The following is a 22,630-nucleotide window of genomic DNA, read 5'->3' on the forward strand; positions in this document are numbered from 1 at the left end:
GCAACAGAGGAGGATCCCTCTCCCCGGATGGACAGAAGCAATAGATGTCATGTGGCCAGAATGAATGTCAACAAATTCCACTTGCAAACAGCAATGAACTTATCAAAGCCTCATATTGTCTTCTTCATCGTGCCATAGGGCTCTAAATCTAGTCAGAAATCAATTTCTTTCTGACTACACCCTTTTCGAGTTAACACATTTTGTCTTATGTAGGTTAAAATGAAGGAAAATTCAATTAGTCAGAAAATTATTGATTTATGACAGAATGCCCCTGAGTAAACACAACGAAAAGAACAAATCTACCATTTCAGGAAGAGGAGCAGTTATATATATATATATATTAATAATTAAAAGTTATAGCTATTTTATAATTGTATTGTTTTTCACAAATACACTACATGTATTATCATTATTTGTCCCTATTAGCTTATTTTCTCCTGTGTTGCTCTGTTGTCTGCCTTCTCTTCAGCCTTCAGCCTGCTGTGTGGCACGGCGCCGCTACTTGTTAAGGGTTTGCTCATCCAATCACATTTCACCTGTTTCTCTATGCAACCGAGAGCTGGTTAAACTATATGGAGAGGCCTGCTAGCATTACGAGCCCGCGTGACCATTAACGTGCGCTGTGATTGGTCACAAGGAATTCCTCGGCCGCCAAAATCTCATCAACACCACGAATGAATGCGGCCAGTTGGGCAATATGTCTAGTAATGTCAGTCCTTCAATCTATTCTGACTGTTGGGTCAATGGTCAGCATGGCTGTCTTTCATTTAGAGGATTGGAGGTTTGAATCCTGGCTGTGGTAGTTTTTCTTTTTTTGTGTGTGTGGCTTTTCTGTAATTTTAATAGTAGGTGGCGGTAATGCACCTTTTGTTGTTTACATTCTTTAAAAAAAAGAAGAAGAAGACGAAGAAGAAGAAGACGCTATCTTGACTCAATGATTTATGATGTGGTGAGGGGACGGCATGGGACACGCAGCAGCACATTTAGAGGAGACAACGAGGAGGTCGTGACTCTGCGAGGGGAGGGAAGGCACCCCGTAGTGCCGGTTAGACAGCAGGCGTACGTCCAAAACCACCGCCCGCCACTGTATTTTACCTAAACGATAAACACTAGGTGGACACTGCAACTGTTCGTTCATTACAGAAGGCTCCCGCCAGGCCTGGCTCTATCAAAAGCTGCCGTGTGCCTTTATTCCTATCATCAAGGATTAGTGGGGCTGCTGGGGAACATTATGGTACATCTTTACGTCCTGACTCTTCTGCAGTAGCAGTGGCACAAAGGTCTCCCGCCTTATTATGCGCAGCATTAATGGTTTGTGAACGGATGTATGTTGCTTGTGGACCTTGGTGCCTTAACACCAAGGTCCACAAGCAGACAACATACAGTTGTGTTCAAAATAATAGCAGTCCCACATCACTAGCAAGATAAATCAGTATTTCATAGAATTTCAACTTTTACACTGCAAGTAAGTTTCTAGAAGGTTTAGTTAAGGTATAGAAAACCAACAGACCCAACAGGCATGACGTGCATCCTGCTGATCCTGTGAAACTGAATAATTTACTGAAAGTTGCGTGTTCAAAAAAAATAGCAGTGCCGAGTTCAATTAGTGAGGTCATTGATTATGTGTACAAAATAGGTGTTAAACAGGTGGCCCTTATTTAAGGATCAAGGCAACTGACGCTGCATATGCTGGCTGTGCATTTGTCCTTGAAAAACAGAGTAAAATGGGTCGTTCAAGACACTGTTCAGAAGAAGAGCATTCTTTGATTAAGAAATTAAGAAAAGAGGGGAAAACCTATAAAGAAGTGCAGAAAATGATAAGCTGTTCAGCTAAAATGATATCAAATGCTTTGAAATGGCAGCCAAAACCAGAAAGGCGAGGAAGAAAAAGAAAAACTATTCGAATGGATCGGAGAATAACCAAAATGGCAAAGGCTCAGCCAATGATCAGCTCCAGGAGGATCAAAGAAGATCTAAGATTGCCTGTGAGTACTGTAACAATCAGATGACGTATATGTGAAGCCAAGCTACCAGCAAGTAGACCCAGCAAAGTCCCATTGTTAAAAAAAAGACATGTGCTGAAGCAGTTACAATATGCCAAAGAACACATTGACTGGCCTAAAAAGAAATGGCGTAATATTTTGTGGACTGATGAGAGTAAGATTGTTCTTTTTGGGTCTAAGGGCCACAGACAGTTTGTCAGACGTCCTGCAAACATTGAATTCAAGCCACGGTACACAGTGAAGACGGTGAAGCATGGTCGTGCAAGCATCATGATATGGGGGTGTTTCTCGTACTACGGTGTTGGTCCTATTTATCCCATACCAGGGATCATGGATCAGTTTGAGTACATCAGAATACTGGAAGAAGTCATGTTGCCGTATGCTGAAGAGGAAATGCCCTTAAAATGGGTGTTTCAACAAGACAATGACCGCAAACACACCAGCAAGCGAGCAAAATCATGTCAACACTGATTTTTTTTTTAACATTATATTTCTTGACTTTCTGTAAAATATTATCAAATTAAATTACTTTTTCCAATTTTCTTGCTTTGAAATAGAATGTGCAGTGTCCCCAATGCATTTGTGTTCATTAAAACACAATTTATTTGAAGAATTTTGAGGTTTACTCACCTTTTTAAACACACTGCTATTATTATGAACATACATCAGTTCAGGCAAAGCATGTCTGATATAGAAGGCCTTCTAGTACAACAGGTATTGTATCTATTGCAACTCCAGATTAAATTAGTCTTCTATATAGGTGTATCGCTAAAAGATGTGGGCCCATCTAACTATGGTTGCATGGCTGTCATATGGTGGAATTTCTAACGTAAGGCAGGCTAGGATGGGGTGAAAACAATCTTCACAACTGCGTATGCATGCAGGGATGAACCCAATAGCGACAGCTCATAAAGCAACATCTAAAGTTATAGACTTTGGAGTTAAAATACATAACGAACGGTATGTGCTGGGTGGAATTCCAAACAGGAGGAGGTGGCAGCAACATTCAAGTAACTTCTTAAATCATTCTTTTTAATCAATACATTCAGTTTGGCTGTGTCATCATACTTTGGAATCTATATACAGTTTATAGATTCCAGACAAAGTATGATGACACAGCTGATATCCTTTTCAAAGTTGTAGGGGGGCTGGAGCCAATCCCAGTTGACATTGGATGAAAGCAGGGTACACCCTGGACAGGTCGGTATAGGCTATCACAGGAGACAGACAACCATCCACATTCACACCTATGGCCAATTTAGAGTCAGCAAGTCACCTAACCTGCATGTCTTTGGACTGTGGGAGGAAGCCAGAGAAACTGGAGAAAAATGCAAACTCGTCACGGTGCCACCCTGTATATATAATGTGTATTGGGCAGTACTGTCTGGACTATAAACTAAAGCACTTCTCCTAATTTTTCCTAATTAAAGAAACTGTGTTGCACTAGTTTCATTTATCTAAATGCTTGCTGTTATTGCAGGAAAAAAAAAAAATTTAACCAGATAATTCATAAAAGATAACATCTAAATACACTGTACAGTAATTATACGAAAATAAAAAATATTATATGTTGGCTACAATAACAAATCCAATTTAGTTCAGTAATCATCAGCTGCAGTTGTTTAAGACAGATAAATATATCCATAACCTTCATAATGTCTTTCAGTATATATACACATATATTATGTACTTGCTAAATTAATTTATATTGTACAACAGCTGTCTTGACAAAAAGGACGTCCATAAGTAAAAACTCATAAATAACAAACAAAACAAAAAAAACAGCAGTAAAGTGAATCATTCATTGGCAGGGACACTCCATCCGACTCATGTTTTCATAGTGCATAATGGAACAACGATGATCAGGATGACAGTGCACGTAGCTGCTGCAATCAGCACTCCAATCTTACACATCTTAGCCCTCCTGAACTCTGCCTCTTTCCTCTTGAGCAGTGAGTCATAGCCTGGTGTGTAGATATCCTCCATCCAGTATTCTAGGTTTTTGGGGTTTAGGGAGTCCTGTGTCTGATGAAACAAACAGAGGCAATCAGTAGGAGAATGCAGGTCAGAGAAAATTAGAAACTTTTTTATATCACATGCATTCGCTGATTTCATAATACTATTTAGGAACTTAAAAATGGTGTGCATCTTGACTTAACATGTGTGACTGTAAACCCTTTCCACAGGGTGCAATATTTTTAGGGTTCCAGGCCTGTAGGAACAGTATTGTGTTCATGCCAGTTAGGTATTATTATCTGGGCGTCAGAGACCTATTGTTTATTGAATTAATATTATTATTGCCTGAGCATCGACTAAGTTGAAGACGAGGGCCTTGGAGTTCTAAGTATTATTATTATAGGGCCCGAGCCACTGACCAGCAGTAAGTCTGCGTAGAACCCTACTGAGATTTTGCTTGCTTTTTTTTTGTGACTATTATTATTATTATTATTACAGTTCTAATTATCACAAAACCTGCACAAAAATACCTCAAACGTAACCTGAACGTTATTTATTCAGATCCACCAATAGTTTGTTTTCGGGTGTGTATTTATGCGTGCCCTGTTGGATCGGATTATCTCCTCATCATTTCTCTCGACGATATGTCTAAGATCCAACATCAAATGACTCCGGAGACAGCAGCAACTGCTTAATCCTTCACACCATGGTATCTGGGAGTCGATGACCCTGGTGACCCTTTGTTTTCTTAATTTGTAACAACATTTATAGAGCAAAACAGTGGTGCAGTGGAATTTGAGTGGTTGTCTTTCAGTTTGTGTCAGTCCTGTCTTGCCTAGTCTGGCAACCTGTCCAGCCTGTACCTTTTACTCAATGTTAGCAGTCAGGGTAAACGGTTACAGATAATAGATGGATGGTTTGCCATATCTAGAGCTTTTATGCTATATTGGAAGTAGTTCTTGAAGTTTTATTTAATTTGATGTCAACACACAGAAGCCGTTTCTGTTCTTTTGTAGCCTCACAGATACTCCATATTTCTAGAAAAGGAAGGAGAAAGCTCAGAGTGTCTCAGACCCACGACAAAGCACAGTGAAAGTCCTAAGACACAATGTGATCTCATCCCTAATTGTCTTATTTTACTGCTTGGGCAGAAGCTCCCGGCGTCACGTTGCCAGTTTTTACATTGTCAGTTTTTACATTGTCATCATAGTAATTCATCTTTTGGTTCCACACAGGACACGAAAGCCGGTCCTGAGTAAAAGTCCTGTAACTGCCCCCATCCTTTTCAGTGTCTTGCTCAAGGAAACTTCGACATGCAAACGTTTGGAGAGAACAGGGATCAAACCGGCTACCGTGCGGTTGAAGGACGACCACATATGAACATTGAAAAAGGTTTTGCATGCTGTAATCATTCCTCCCGTTCAGTCTGGGCATTAAAATAACCAACTAATTTTACTAACTGAAGCTCAACAAGAAAACACTGTTCCGTGAAAGACATAGAAGAGATTTTGTACTCAAAATACAATGACAGTTTGGAAGACACTCAGTTGATTTGAAGTCAGGCTGCCGAAGCCCCATTTAAACTTCAGATGCACTTTGGAATACATTTTTTTACGCAAAAATTACTCCATTGAAAGCACCTACATTAAAACACATTTGGTAGGGATCTTTTAGATCAATTTGAATGGAATGATTACAGCATAACCTGTTTCAATGTTGATATGGGCACCTGACTTAAGACCGACTTAAAAATTGTGAATGTATGCAGTTAAATTCCTCTGCAAGTAAGTTTCAGTATATCTATGGTGAGACCTTATCAGGGTTCAGGGCAGCAATGCTTGGTTCACTCTCCAACAGCCCTCCAGTGATTCAGCTGGGAGTCTGAACAGTCCAGTACCTGCAGGTCCAGAGCTGTGAGCTGCTTTGCCTTTTCTCCTGAGTTGCATTTAGAATCCTTGATGGTCCAGGACGGCAGGCTGCGCTTGCCATGTAACTGGCTGGTGAGCCTCAGGTCGGTGTACAGGAGGCGGCCTTTCACATGGGCCTTAGTGGGGGGTGTGAAGGGGTGCATTGAGAAAACCTGTTCGCCCAGGTAGGACTCCCTCTGAGGTTGAGGGGGCTGGTGGACTTGGGGGAATTCAAGTTGATGCTCTTGCTCAACCTGGAAATGGGGAGAAAAAACTGAATGAAAGTTTCCATCAGGGATATTTCTTCAACCCAGTGAGCCTCTGCTTTAGAAAAAGCAATTGCGAATATTGTAGCTCAACCATGGCCTTAGTCTGAGCATTTACAGACTTTTCAAACTTCACAACTCTCAGCCAGCTCATCTGTAAGAGGAAGCACAGAATGTGTAATATCATCCGGCAGCGTATTATTTGTAAATGCATGGAGAGAATGAAATGCTACTGTATAGACTTTTGAGACAAGTTTGCTATGATAAACATATAAGGCTTGCATTAAACACCATCATTTTAAGCCAAATATCTTAAAAATGTTCAAGATGATATGCTTTTAAAGATGTTCCTTCTCTTAGGCCTAATTAATTATATCAATACAGTTCCACAGATGAAGATCTTATTTCAATACAGCCAATCTAAACTGGCTGTTTAGATTGGCATTAACATCAGTGTTCTGTCATACTGTAAAATAATGTATTGAGTTAAATGCCTCAGTGCCAACAAGCCACAGAATAGTACCAAACTAAACCGCTGGGGAAAATAATCAGATTGACAAAGGATTATTTACTTCTTACAGAAATATTTCTTTATTCTTCCTGTGTGTTGTTTGACTGAAAGTTATTTTACTCGGCCCAGAACACCTCAGAAATCAATTATCTGATGAAATGGTTTCTCTGGACGCATTACTCTGGCATCCAGCACCACCGTAAGGAATCTCTGAGTTGTTTTTGATCAGGACCTGTCCTTTGGATCCCACGTGAAACAGATCTCAAGGACTGCTATTTTTTTCACCTGCGGAACATCTAAAAAAAAATCAGGCATATTTTGTCTCAGAGCGATGCAGAAAAGTTGATTCACACATGTGTTACTTCAAGACTAGACTACTGTAACTCCTTATTATCAGGCTGTTCTGGTAAGTCCCTTGGGTCTCTCCAGTTGATCCAGAATGCTGCAGCTCGTGTACTAACAAGGCCTAGGAGGAGAGATCACATTACTCCTGTGTTGGCTGCTCTCCACTGGCTTCCTTGTGAGGTCAAGAAGCAAGTTTAAAGTTGAAAGCTTCTTCTCACCTACAAAGCCTTAACTGGTGATGCACCATCATATCTTAAAGAGCTTATAGTGCCATATTACCCCACTAGAGCGCTGCGCTCACTGAATGCAGGGTTACTTGTGGTTCCCAGAGTCTTAAAAAGTAGGTTGGGGGCTAGAGCTTTCAGTTATCAAGCTCCTCTTCTGTGGAACCAGCTTCCACTTTCAGTCCGGGGGGCAGACACAGTCACGTTATTTAAGGGTAGACTTCGACCATGACAATCAACCACAGTGTACTTTAATCTGCAAAGGCCTGCTTAAACTGCTTTGCTGACATAGAGACAGAGGAGAGAAAAAATCTGATTGGAAAAAACTCTCCTTAAAACCAGCTGCACTGCGCTGAAGGCTGAAGGCAGAGCAACAGAGGAAGACAGGAGCTGTGCAATGAGAAAATAAGCTGATAGGGAACAATAATTATAATACATGTAGTGTATTTGTGAAAAACAATTACATTATAAAATGGCTATAACTTTGTGATTCTGTTTAGGCCAGCAGAGAAGGCTTAGCAGGCCATGACGGCCCACCACTGTTTTTTTTCAGTTTTCAGTAACAGATTTTATATTGGCAATATTCACTATTTTCACAGTTTCAAATCTTACTTTTTTTCCCCTCAGTTTCAGACTTTTGGCCTGGATCTGGCGTGAGGAGCGCGGTATCCACTGCAGGGGTGTGGTATCATGAGTGACAGCATAACAAAGAAGGCTGAGGACCTGCCTCAACCACGTTGCCTTCAGGAAACGTGGGTAGCGCGAGAATTATGACTCACTACTATCATACAGCATATTCACGTGATTGGCAGTAAATAAAATTAACGCCAGTGATAAAGTTATGTTTAGCAAGCTGTTTGAACCATACTTATAGCAGTATAATGTATATGCCAGGTTGTGCCATTCAAAAACTACACTTTGCAAAAGAAAACAGTTTGAAACCGTGTCTTCTGAACCACCCTAAGCCATGGAGGGAAGAGGCGAAGTACAAAGCATATAACATTCACATTACAAAATGCTTCACAATAATAAAATGTGAACTTGAGTAAATTAGATATGTATTATAGTAACCTTGTAATATAGTAATATTTCTACAATATATTCTAACAGTGGCTGCCTTTTCTTCTTGCATCATTTACCTAAACGTGTTGCGCTAATAAGTGCATTAACATTGAAAAAGAAAAAGCAGTTACTGATGATTATTAGTGATATATTTTCTAATGTGAGTGTTAAATTAATAGTACTTTCTTCTATAGCTCAGTGGTAGTACAGGGACTCTAACAAGGTGGCCAGCCTGGTATAGGTGTAGAGGACTTTCCAGGCTGTAGAAGAGGTCAGCAGTCGACTCCCACCTTACCCAACTAAACGCTCAGTCTTTGGTTAAAATGATGAGCTCCAGAATGTAAGCAGAACACACAACTACCTCAATAATAATGATACTGCATTTGTAAAGCATTCTTCACATCAAACAATCAAGATTGGATTATTTATTGTGATGTAATTATGCAAATAAGATATTAATCTCCAAATATTGTGCTACAGTGTACTTATAAGGCACAACAGATGTTTATTTTACAGCTGATCATATCTAAATGTTTGATCATTTCATGTTCTGTGTATTAATGCCCCTACAGTGAAGACAGTCAAAGTGATGATTCAAGATATTTTATTGAAAAACACAGCTGATATCAAAAATACAAACAGTAAATGAACAATGAACAGTAAACTCTCGAACTACCGATCCTCTGATTGAAAGACGGGCACGCTAACCACTGAGACACAGTCGCCTATCACAAGTTAATCTGTGCGGATCAGAGTTTCCACAACTGACAGTCATCTCTGCGCAGCGTTAAGAGTATATTTCTCTTGCAAGTCCATAGACAGGCATCAACTTGACATCAGATTAATAAATATATATATAAAAAATTAGACATATAGCGGACAACAGCGTTTTAAAAAAAAAACTTATTGACGTGAGAGTTTTGAATAGGCATTGGCACCTACCACCAACTTTGTCATTCACTCAACCTTGTCCTCACTGAGTGTCTTCGGTAAGTGTCCTCGCTAAAGTGACCTCGGCGTCTCAACCACAGCCTCACGAACGGGTAGTGAAATTCACAGCAAATTAATCTGTTTATAGTCTTTCAAAATAATGTGACAGAGAGGCTCAGCGGCACATCTGACTTATGCTGCGTTCACACCAAACGTGGCGCGACCAGATTACATTACATTTAGCTGACGCTTTTATCCAAAGCGATTTACAATAAGTGCAATTCCACCATGAGTACAAACTCAGAACAATCAAGAAACTACAATTTCTTCAGTAAAGTTAAACTACAAAGTGCTATCAGTAAGTGTCATCCAAGTGCTACTAAAGTGCTACTACGGCGCTACCTTCCTCATTCAAGGTGTAGTCGAAAAAGATGCGTTTTCGGTTTCTGACGGAAAATGTAGAGACTTTCTGCTGTCCTGATGTCAGTGGGGAGCTCATTCCACCATTGAGGAGCCAGCAAACAGTCGTGACTTTGTTGAGTGTTTAGCACGCAGTGACGGAGCTACAAGCCGATTGGCAGAAGCCGAGCGAATGAGCTGGGGTGTACGGTTTTACCATGTCCTGGATGTAGATAGGACCCGATCGTAGCACGATTCTCTAGTACCAATGTTTTGAAGTGGATGCGGGCGACCACCGGTAGTCGCGGAGGAGTGAAGTCGTGAGGGTGAATTTCGGGAGGTTAACACTCTGGGGTCATTTTCTTGATTTTACATCATTTTTAAATGTCTCTTTTTAAAGTCACTTGCATATGATACATACATACAAAAATTACAGAAGAATCTCAGCTATCTATATAATGAGGCACCATTGTCCCAAGGCACAAGTGTAAAGAGAAAATATGACTAAAGCTGAAAAATGGAATCTTGATTTTGGAAATTGTTCATATTTGTTGTGAAAACATAACTTTACTCATGTGGTATAGCGGTTTTGGTGATGGAAATTGGTTTACCAAAGGCCTTAGGTTCACAAAAGCAGTGGAATATATGAATAAAATGGTAGACACATGTAGATAAATGTCAAAAAACAAATGTATTATTATATGGTGGGGGGGGGGGGGGGGGGGGGGGGGGGGGGGGGGGGATGAGCTGTGGCTGGCTTTGAGGCCTGCTATGTTGATGTGTTGGCAGGCAGACGGACAGGGAGACTGCTGCAGCGATGCTGCATGTTGTCCTCTGGACCCTCGCAGCTCTGAATCCACTCTGTAAAATACATTAATACAAGTTAGTATGAGTTCACTGAAATAAAGTTAACGGTGATAGAGACAACAGTAGATTACCCACCGTTCATAGCTGTAGTCAACTATCTCCGTTAGCTCGCGCCGTGTTTGCAGCACCTAACGTGACATAAACACTACTGTAGTAACGATTAACGGAGATCCAACACTACTGGCCGTACTAAGTTCACTGTAAGAAAGTTAACGGTGATAGAGACAACAGTTGAGTATGCACCGTTCAGTCGTAGACACGTAATAGACATCCAAAACGGGGCTATCTAGTGACGCGCTAACAGCAAGCTATCATCAACAAACACACGTTAGTTACGGTCTTACAAACACATAATGGAGGTCCAACACTACTGGTCGTATTAAGTTCACTGTAAGAAAGTTAACGGTGATAGGGGCAACAATTGATTACTCACCGTTCAGTTTCACAGAAACGCTGTAGCCAGCTATCTGGCCCGTTAGCTCCGGGTAGCTCCTTGTTAGCAAATCCTTCAGGCACTGGAGCTGCGCCATCTGTCCCCTCCAATATATTTGCTCAGGACTCTTTGCTTGGCATCTTCTGACTCACATTGAAGCTTTGCACATGTCGTAAGACACGTCCATGTTTAGATGCTCAGACGCGGAAGTGGAAACCATATCCGCCAGATTTTAAACCATATCTCTGTGACGTATTATTGTGATGATAGAATTTTTATTGAAAACACCTGCCCGGCCGCGGCGACGCGGGCCTCGCCCCCAAAGGGTTAAAGACCAGTCGAGCTGCTGCATTCTGGATGAGCTGCAGAGGTCGGATGGCACTAGCAGGTAGACCTGCCAGGAGGGAGTTAAAGTAGTCAAGGCGCAAGATGATCAGAGCTTGTATGAGAACCTGTACCGCCTTCTGGGTGAGAAGGGGACGTATTCTCCTAAAGTTGTAAAGCATGAACCTACAGGAACGTGTTGTTGCGGTGATGTTGGCAGTCAGGGAGAGTTGACTGTCGAGTGTCACACCGAGATTCCTGGCAGTCAGGGTTGGTGCCAACACTGAGTTGTTGAAGGGAATAGTGAGGTCGTGGGTGGGAGAGCCTTTTCCTGGAAGGAACAGTAGTTCAGTTTTGTCAGGGTTAATTTTCAGGTGGTGTGCGGACATCCACTGAGAGATGTCAGTCAGACAGGCAGAGATTCGTGCTGCTACCCGTGTTTCCGATTGGGGAAACGAGAGGATCAGTTGGGTGTCATCGGCATAGCTATTGTAGGAAAAGAATGACAGAGCCGAGAGAGTTGGTGTACAAAGAGAAGAGGAGAGGACCCAGGACGGAGCCTTGAGGGACCCAAGTAGTGAGAGGACAAGGTTCAGACACAGATCCTCTCCAAATTACCCGGTAGGTGCGGTCGTTGAGTTCGGATGAGAGCGCAGTGCCTGTGATACCAAGGTTTTGGAGGGAAGATATAAGGATCTGGTGGTTCACTGTGTCAACGGCAGCAGAAAGGTCTAGAAGGATAAGGACAGAGGAGAGAGAGGCTGCTCTAGCAGTGTGAAGCTGCTCAGAGACAGCAAGGAGGGCAGTCTCTGTTGAGTGGCCTGCCTTGAATCCAGACTGGTGAGGGTCCAGAAGGTTGTTCTGGTGGAGAAAGAAGGAGACTTGGTTAAAGATAGCTCCCTCCAGAGTTTTGGAAAGAAAGGGAAGGAGAGAGACAGGTCTGTAGTTGTTGACTTCCGACGGGTAGAGAGTGGGTTTCTTCAGGAGAGGGTTGACTCTTGCCTCCTTCAGAGAGTCAGGGAAGCAGCCAGTTGAGAGGGAGGTGTTGATAAGATGGGTGAGAAAGAGAAGAAGGTCAGGAGCAATAGACTGGAGAATGGGAGATGGGATGGGGTCAAGGAGGCAGGTGGTTGGGCGGACAGAGGTTACCAAGGTAAGAACCTGATTGGGCGACAGGAGGTGAATGAGGAAAGCAAAGCAGATTACAGCAGATTACATACAAAGTCAATGCACAGACGGTTGTGAAGTTGCGAAATTTACACCGGGCGGCGCGATAGACGCGTTCGAGGCGACGCGAACAGAGCGAAGGACGCAACGCAAATTAGCGCGAGTTGAAATATCCCAACTCTGGCGAAAAAAATCGTGTGAGTCATAGTTGCGTCAGCCAATCAGCGTTGAGAATCACCATTGAGAAGCCATTGCTGAATCAAACTGTTACTGCTCCGCCTGAAGTAGCGCCGGTAGCGGCCGTCATTCAGACGCTGTTGTGGGACTACGGGTAATACCCAGACACGATGGAGTTTGATGTTCCGACATATGTGGAATTTACACAACAAGTATAAACAGAACTAGTGGTTATTTCCATGTTGGATGGCAGAAACGGTAACTGTGTTTTTACGTAGATGAAATTCACCGAGCTGTGTGCGGCTACGGATGGTGTTATGAACCCAGACACGAGGGCGTTTGATGTTCCGACGTTTTTGGGACTTCTACAACAAGTATAAAGCAGAACTAGTGGTTATTTATTCCATAGTCGATACTGGAAAAGAGAACTATTTTTCACGGAGAGAAGCGACGGCGCTAAGCCACGCCCCCTTTGTCGCGGCGCGATTTTTCGCGTTTGGTGTGAACACCCTCGTTTCACTAACGCGAGTAAACTGAAGCGGTAAACGTTTGGTATGAACGCAGCAATATGCAAAAATAAACCAGTTAATTCAAAACCAGTTCATCTCACACACCGGACAGCATTGCAGGGACACACCCCTATAGTTGATACCACACCCCCCCCATGCCAGATCCAGGTCAAAAGTCTGAACCTGAAAAAATACGATTCGAAATTGTATAAAAAAAGAGTGAAAATGTTATTGAAAAAAAAAACTGCCAACCAACTGAATCAAAATTATAATGAACTCCCAAAAACTTTTCATACACTTATTTGTATTTCGAATACATTGTTGAAGTTCAAGACCAAAACTTGAATTTTCGGGTTAAAAACATTTTCCCAAATTACCTAGATTTGGCTACATGACAGACCACGTAAGGGGATGAGCGCTGATGCTGTGGGAGGATCTGAAATGACAGGAACTCTCCTGTCAGTTCAGATCCTACACATGAAAACAATCTACAGTTTGGTGGAATATATGTGTGACACATATATTGTATTATATATTAATCGCAAAAGACAGTCAAGAATTTATCCTCACACATTCTCCTCTTGCATTATTTCTCATACATCTGCCATTCACTCCTCTCACGCATGTTTACTCATTATGTCCTTGCTGTCATTTTTTGGGGCTATCAATCATGATATCAGCTGTTCTCTTCAGTCGGTCTCTTCTATCCAATTGTACACTACATTGTTAGCTGCTGCCCATGTCAGTTTTATTACTTGATATGATATACAGATGCTTGTGAGATGGCCTGATGTAGAAACCGGCTGCATACAGACAGCTCAGGGATTTGAATTAACATCTGGTCCATTTAGATTCGTGCAGAAAGGTCACAGGGAATGATTTGTGTGATCAACCCTGCTGAGACATTTTGACATTTCAACATAGGGTTTTAAAAGCTGTCCCACGTCATCAGGGGTGTGTAGTGAGCAAAACAATAAAGATGAAAATGCAGCTCAAAAAAAGAACTGTAACAGAGAGTTCAACATTTCATAATAAACTTATTTGTAGCACTCAGGCGCCTCCCAAACAGTGACAAGAGTCAAATAAGAAGAAAGAAAGAAAGTATCCTTTATTGATCCCCTTGGGGAAATCATTCTCTGCATTTAACCCATCCTTAATGCAGTGTGCTGCCCTGTTAGGCGCCCTGGGTGCAACTAGAGGTTCAGTGTCTTACTCAAGGGCACTTTGACATGCAAACTATGAGAAGACCAGGGATCGAACTGGCTACCTTGTGGTTACAGAACGACCACTCATCCCCATGAGCTAACTAAAACTATTAAGTTGATGAGTTAAAACACTTTGAAAACCAACCTATTTTTTAGGCCTCTGCTCAAAAATTGCATACCCAAACTAAAAAGGCTGCAACCACTAGGTCTATTTGAATAATGTTGGTGTTATAATAAAAAAAGGTACACATGTGAGATTTTGTTCAGATGTGTAAATATCAGTGTATATGTTACTGGTTAAGAATAAATGATGACACAGCAAAAATTAAAAGGTTTCAGGTCCGCCTCGGAAAAAAAATGCACTTTTTTTGAAATTATGCAGGTCCAACTCTAACCCAAATCATACACAATGTGTGAACATTCTTTCTGCAAAGGTTGACTTTTGATAAAGTGAAGCAGAACAAAGTTAGAGGGTTTAGTACAGAGAAAATTCAGGCGAGGTCTCCAAAATTTACCTTGGGGCACATTTGCGCACATCTGTGACATTTGAATTTTCTCATGTACCAAACCGGTATTTTTCTTGTCTTCTTATTTAGCGGTGTTCGGAACTCTTCTGGCCATCAGCAAAGAGCGCTTGGACCCCACAAGGGGTTGTAACCCCAGCCAATAAGCAGGATGTACAGAATGTTCTAATTCCCAGGTCAAACGTCGCCGCTTTGTCACACCTCAAAGTCTGCACTGGTGACTTTAACAGCAGGATGAGGCAAACCTTGGGCTGTACTCAAAAGTGGGCACCTTCCGTCAGGTTTGTGTGAGTGTCTTTATTTGGCTTTAGAATGTAACAAAAAAAAGGTATTTAATTATGAAGATTCACGGCTTTGCACTTAAGCGGTCTGTGATTGGCAGTATTGACATCTACTTTTTTCCTGCCGAAAGTCTATCTGTTCACAATTTGCAATAAAGAGATATTAGAGTAAAAAACATTAACTTTGCAACACCAGTGCCCTTGGTATTAGGCCGTAGACCACCTGTTCCAGTTCAGCATCACTTCTGCCTCTAACAAAATGAGGTTAAGCTGTGTATGGAATCTAGCAACCCTGTCTCCTAAAAATGACGTTCCCCCAGAACTAACACGCATTCTCAATGTGTGTTTGGCGTATTACAAATACGTTTATAATCGTGTGTTTGTGTTATTGTTTTCTTGCTTTCCTCGCCGGGGTCCGGTCTGAAGACCGCTTGGCCGCCGCCGTTTGGCCGGTAACAGCCCCCCACGCAGAGGTCCCGTCGTGCCGGGTCCGGTCATCTCTGGGAATGCAGCCCAAAGTGTGTGCTTAACTCCATATAGTGCAGTAAACCACTGCAATCAACTCAGCAGACACTCTGATCTCTGTCGTCAAATCAGCTTGAGAATCTGACGTGAAAAATATTCAAACGACCAGAAGCAGCCACGGGACACAACATCCGGTTTTCAAAATACTAACTGATGAGTTGTAATATGTCAAACACAACCTACTGGTACAGTTAAGATGTGTGGATGTGGTCAGAAATGTTCATCCATATCAGTTAGTTTTTTCAAAACCGGATGTTGTGTTCCGTGGCTGTTTTACGTCAGATTCTCCAGCTGATTTGACCACAGAGATCTGAGTGTCTGCTGAGTTGATTGCAGTGGTTTACTGCACTAGATGGAGTTTATCACACACTTTGGGCTGCATTTCCAAACAACCCGACTCAGAGACGAACAGATCCCGGCGCGAGGGGGGCAGTTACCGGCCTAAGACCGGTCCCGTTACCGGCCCCGTTACCGGCCTCATACCGCCCCATTTTCTTTCCTCCGCAGAGTTTAGAAATTAAAATATCCTTAAATTCAGCGGGAAAGCAAGAAAACAACAACACAAACACACAATTATAAACATATTTGTAATACGTCAAACACAAATGAAAAAAGCATAAAACAAAAATACGTGTATAATCAACGGCACGACGGGACCTCTGCGTGGGGGGCTGCTACCGGCCAAACGGCGGCGGCCAAGCGGTCTTCAGACCGGACCCCGGCGAGGAAAGCAAGAAAACAATAACACAAACACACGATTATAAACGTATTTGTAATACGTCAAACACACACATAGTCAGGGAGCAGATACGTTTCTGGTCAAACGTAATTGAGAATGTGTGTTAGTTCTGGGGGAACGTCATTTTTAGGAGACAGGGTTGAATCTAGCCAACTGGCCATCAGCAAATCTGTTTTTAACTTTTTCATAATGTCAAAACTTGCTTGTTTAGTCTAATGTTCTAACTAGTATTTGTGGTTACCCACGCCCGTCTAACATTGATGAAGCATGTTAACTAGATACCGCCTAGGTAATGAATAACACATAAAGCAACATACTGTTCTTTTCCTTTGGACATCAATCCTTAACATATGTATGTTCTTCCTTGAAGACTTCATTAGTTGCTGAATTAGTATTTAAAAATATTCAACAGAGGTGTAACAAATCATGGCAAACTCTCCTTGTTTTTTTCTATCACAGTAAAACATTTTCAAATTTCTTTTGGAAAATGTTTTCTTTTTCATTTTAAAAGTTTTTTCATGAATTTTTTTAAACATTTCAATTACTACTTTAAAACCTCTGTTTAAGAAGATTTTACAATCGTTGTGCATTTTTGAAAACAGGGAGATGTGCAAGACAGCTTACTACCACCTTAAGAATAAGGATCTCAGCAGGATCTCAGCAGGAAAAACATGCGTTTATCTTCAGCAGACTCAACTACTCCAAAAGTATATACCCTTGTGTGTCTATTGGACAGCTGCAGCTAATTCAGAACTCTGCTGCTTGAGTCCCCACTAAAACCAAGACACTCCAGTTCTGAGGCATTTACAGTGGCTTCCTATATGTCAAATAATTTACTTCAAAATACTACCATTGGTTTATAAAGAATTGAATAGATTAGGGCCAAAATCAGTTTGTGATCCTCTGCTATGTTTTGAACCATCCAGACATTCAGTTTTCATGCAACATCCATCTGGAACAAACTCCCACTCACTTATTTTAAAACAAGGCTGGAGACTATTTGATGTTAGTCTTTATCCTCCAGCTAATGAGATGCTGAATTCCGAAGGAACAGTCAATGCCTTGAAACACAATGTTATAAGTCATGGGACAATATGCCATTGTAGGCACTTTAAGTAGGAAACTTTTTGGTAACTCTTCCTAAATGATATAAGAGATATGTCTCAAATCATCCAGTCCTTTTTAAGAGCTTTCAACCGCCCCAAATGTTGCATACTGTTTTAGAATCCAGGCTTAAAGGCATATGTGCTACACAGATCAGGGGAAGGCGGTTGTGGCTGTGGCTCAAGGGTTTGAGCGGCCGTCCTTTAACCATAGGGTTGGAACTTGGGCTGCGGTCGAATAGTCCTTTTTGGTGATCCGGAAGGACCTAAGTGGCCGCCATGATAAGTGCCGGTCGAATTGTCCAAACGCAAAGGAAAGGAGCTTCAATGCTTCCTAACTTAGCTCCTTCCGTATAGGAACCACTGGACCTGCCTTTGCGAAAGATAAGGAGATAATGCCGACCCACAATTCCTTGTGGCGGCAACATTTAAAGTGACGTATCATTCGGCCGTTTACTAGAACAGACGATCATGACCGAGAAACGCAGATCATGTAAATAACTGTTGCTATAACTTACTTTCAATGATCTGTTAAACCGCTGTTAAAGCTGGTAAACTATAAACGTTACGTTGCTGAAAACTGCTGTAAGGTGATCAAACTGACATATTTCATATTCTCTCTGGTGTTGAACTGCAGCTTCAACCCTCATTCTTTTATTTTATTTGACTTCAGTTACAGAAGCTTTAATGAAAGAGTTCAACTGGACATCATAAAGGATATGAGACACACATCGTTTGTGAGATAACGTATTTAATTCAGCATGTTTGAAACTGAACAAAAAGACTGTTTAGCAGCTATATACTCTGTGAAAAATACGTTGGTTTCACTTTCAAATTCCTTCGTTCATTTCTATTCCAACCTCTTTATTAAAGTAATACCATGAACCGGGTTGTTTATGTCATTATGACACAACACTGTAAGAAGACGAACAAAGTATCTAAGCTGCGTTTTTTGTAGTCCATCTTCGGAACATTGTAGTTTCACCGCTGGCTGCAGACTGAAGTCACTAACATACGCCTGCCGTCGCGTCATTACTACGTCGCTTAGGGAAAGTGGAGTCGGCTTTGCCAAACACCGCGGTTGTCTTCTCCTAACTCCTCATGAATTCTCCTTCCCATCTTTCCTTGACCCTGTGACGTTTTCCGCAGAGGTTAAGGAAAAGTGCTCAGGGTTAGACATTAGGAGGTAATTATTTGACTATTCAACTGCAGACCTACTGTCCCCATGACAAGTGTCCTTGAGCAAGACACTGAACTACTGCATTACCAGCCAACTGCTCCTGAAATGTTAAGATCAAACGTCATGCATGTACCTGTATGTATATGACGATTGTACTAAAGTTTAAAGTCTGGGATCGTACGAATAACATGAAATGTATATGGTGCGGTCTACACATTATATCCAGCATGATGGATTATCAATTTGTGTGTTCTCTTGCACCACATAGTGGACATAAGAATTTATGCAAAATGTGGTAAAAAGACAACTGGAAATACCATCATGAACACGTGGTGATCAAGGAAATGCACAGCAGTGTCCACTGACATCCTGCCTGTTATCACTAGTATTGTTCTGCTGCGCAATCGTATTTTTGCGTTTCAATTTTATTTGTCTGCTGATTATTTATAGCTGCTGTTTGCATGCCTTTCGTCTTTATTTAGTTCATGAATATTCATCAATAAAACACATTTGACACATGTTTAATGTCTGAAGAAAACAATAACAATCCTAATTGAAAAAAAAGTAAAAAATCTGTGTCTCTACCTCTTTGGCGTTCCGGTGTCTGTCGTTGCTTTCTCTGTCCTCGTCTTTGCCCTCGTCTCCAGGATGGCAGGAGTAGGAGACTGTCCTCCAGTCCCGTGGAGATTTGTTGATGCTGGTGACCTTTGACTCGGTGGCACTGTTCTCTTCGTTGAGTGAGCAGGATGACCTCCTGGTGAACATGCTCTTCTTCAGAGCTTTTACTCTGAGGCTATCGCTGTTACTCTCATCTGAGCAGCACCACTCCTCTGAAGAGCCATTGTCTATTTTGATATTGTGACCAGTGGTGTGACACTTGAAAACTCTAGGTAAGAGGGTATGTGGGTGCGGCTTGTCTGGTGTGACATTGGACCCTGATGCAGATGCCGTCTCCCTGCGTCTACCGTTGGCCTCAGGTTCCTGGATCTTCTCGTCCAGCTTGTTTAATTTGGAAAGCACCTGGGAGATCTCACAACGAACCCCCGACAGAGACGCTAGCTTCTTCTCGATCTCACCAATCCTCATAACCAACTTACACACACTTGATTTCAGCTCATCGTCTGTGTTTCCCGGCGATTGGAAGAGGCAGTCCAGCTTAGACTTGGCTGGTCTGATTGGGTTGTGTTCAGGCGAGATGTCGACTTCAGACTTAAGCGTTTCCTGAGAGAGGGACACATTATTGTTGTAGCATGATGATTGGACAATGCCCAGAGAGTCGCAAACACTCATATCATCCAGAAAACGAAAAATGTCACTTATGTCATCACTAACGATCTCAGAGTCCTCATCACAGTGTTTGAAGGTCTGCCTTTCTCTGTCACTGTACTTAGCAGGGTATTCTTTCACCTTTTTCTGCCCAGCTTGCTCCGTTTGAGTCCCAACACTACAGGAGCTGTCCTCTCCCTGAAAAGATAAACTGTTCACTTTTCTTCTGGCTGCTTCTCTTTTCTCCAAACCCCCAGGCCTACTTGCCATTAGTCCTACATCCTTGTTTTTAATCCCATTAATTTTCTTTGCAAAGCCAGATGGAGAAGCTACTACCTTTTCCCCTGGGCTTTGAAAATGCTGCTCGTTGTCATGGTTTATGATGGAGACATTACGATGGTGGTTTTCTTTGAGTGGTTTTCTTTTAAAAAATGAGCCCTCAAACTCTGGAGGCCCCTCCTTCGTGTTAAAAATGAGGCTCTTCATTGGCCCTGCTTTATTACTCTGCGTCCTGCTACTGACGCACTCAGAGACCGTGGTCGGACCAAAGTACGTGGATGTCTGTAAATCGTCCAGGCTCTCGTGCTTCACTCTCCGTCTGTCCTTTAGAGGAGAGTTGAGTGTCGGCTCAAAGTAGGGGTTACTGTAAGGCAGTTCAAAGCTGTGGTTGAAGAAGGTTGCAGGCTTGTGCAGCTCCCTCTTGTGGAAGCCCTTGGCAGCCTTACTGCGACATTTGTCAATCTACAAAAATGACCCAGACAAAGACTGATTCAACTTTAAAAACACACAAACACATCAGAGACCTTTTTTTTGTTTAGAATTGTAGTCTGTTATGTTACAAACACTAAAGCACATTCACACCCATTCCGTTTTTTTTGTCGATCTTTAAAGCCTTACATTTATGATTGTATTCAGGGCTACACTCAAAACATTTGAGGCAAAATGACCTCACGCTGGAAATACCGTTTACCTCGTGCAAGCAGTGTTTGATGGTCACGGCATGGCCATGTCCACCAGAGCCCTGCCAGTACACTTGACGTGCGCAAAGGTGCGAGAGCCCAATCATCACTTTAGACTTCTACTTAAGTACATTTTAGAGGCCATTCCGACTGAATAGTTTATTTGAAAAAAAGAATGTTGAGGTGTGCACTTAATTATTGATTCATCAATTCATTATATTAAATAAATAATGACATTGTGAAAATTAGTTTTCCTTTGATAAGCTTCAAAAAATAATGTGTAATGTCTTATTTAGGATAATATACAGTTGTGTTTCAACCAAACACCTACTTATGAGAATCATTTTTTACTCATCTTTTAATGTTATAGTGTTCCAAAGCCTGATGTTAATGTACATCTAAACAGCAGTTGTATACCAACATTGTTCCAAAGTTGCCTCCTAAACATATAAACACAAACCTGTGGTGAGAAGGCCACAAAGTTGTGGAAGTCCTCCTTAAAGATGTTTCTCTTCTGGGTGCGAGAGGGAACACAGAAGGGCTCTGGATGGCAAATGTGCTTTAGGGACTCATGGTCAGTGGTGGACTCGCTGTCAATGTCCATGGGAAAGTAGGTGCTCTGCATTTCGCAGGTTGGAGACTGCAGACTGCCACTGAAGTACTGGGGCAGATGGTACAGCTTGTCGAGAGAGGCTGCTCTACATTTCAGGTCCTTGCTGACGCCCAAAAGGAAGTTAGGGTCTAAGGTTGGAATAAACTGCTGGCAGTTGTTACACTCAGGTGATTTAGGACAGGAAGGGGCACTCTGAGCCACAGGGTGCTGCTGGGGGTGGTGATAGTGGTGTCCATCCCCAGGGTGATCCATGTGCTCATAAGCCCTCCGTCCTCCAAGCCCTCCGTCACAGTCCTGAAACTTATAGTCATCATTGTCAAACCTGCACAGCTCCACCGACTGGTTCTTGTGGAACATGGCTCTATGCACTATGTGGAGCTTGTCTTTGGCTATGCTTCCATTCATCTGGATAAAGTTAAACATGGTGACAATGTCTGCTGCCACCATGAGCTTCTTAGATTGCGGGTCCTCCATGGTGCAGCGCAGCTTGTCCTTGAAGAGGGTTACTGGGAAGGTGGGGTCCAGACAAGCTATGTAGAAGAGTAGGCTGCGGAACTTGGCCAGTTGAACCAGGTCGAAGCGAGCGCACAAGGACTTACACAGATCCTGATATGACATGGTGTTATGCGTGTTGCCCAGCTCATCCAGGATCCGTACCAGGAACAGAGAGTAGTCTGGGAGGGGGTCCATGGCTGCTGGTCTGCAGGAACAGGCATACAGAAGAGGTCCTACCTCGGGAGAAGCTTATCACCTGGACAGGAGACAAAGTAAGCATTGCAAATGAGTTGCACACCAATAAAGCGCTGCAGGAGGCAGTGCCACTGTAGATGAAGACAAAGATGAAACAGTTTGCAGCTTTTTTTACACTGGCAAAACGAGGACGATAATCAATATAAAGCCTAGCGGAAATGAGCCCACCTGCGTTTCGTTGGAAACATCAGCTGTAGATCAAGCAGGTGCGTTTCAGGGACATGTGAGCATCATTCCCCCCGAGTTGTTGGGAACGGAGCGGAGAATCTTCTCATCAGCTCGGTGCAGCACAGCATGTCTCTCCGACGAAAAGGACAATAAACTCTGAGCATTCATGCATCGTTAACAGTCTAAATGAGAAAATCAAACTAAACGCACGGTGCCTACTAACGTACACAGGCAAAT

The 22,630-nt window shown here is 42.3% G+C and overlaps 1 protein-coding gene across 1 annotated transcript; it reads right to left on the reverse strand.

The window, feature by feature from the left end:
• Positions 1 to 3,830: 3,830 nt before the first annotated feature.
• On the reverse strand, positions 3,831 to 22,165 carry minar1 (membrane integral NOTCH2 associated receptor 1; the record flags this gene model as incomplete). Its single annotated transcript, XM_079217443.1, has 4 exons — positions 3,831 to 4,028; positions 5,857 to 6,120; positions 19,223 to 20,644; positions 21,317 to 22,165. 4 exons carry the CDS (start codon positions 22,163 to 22,165, stop codon positions 3,831 to 3,833), a joined length of 2,733 nt encoding a protein of 910 aa, XP_079073569.1.
• Positions 22,166 to 22,630: the final 465 nt, after the last annotated feature.

Source organism: Taurulus bubalis, assembly GCF_910589615.1.
Source record: "Taurulus bubalis genome assembly, chromosome: 4".
NCBI classification, from domain to species: domain Eukaryota; kingdom Metazoa; phylum Chordata; class Actinopteri; order Perciformes; family Cottidae; genus Taurulus; species Taurulus bubalis.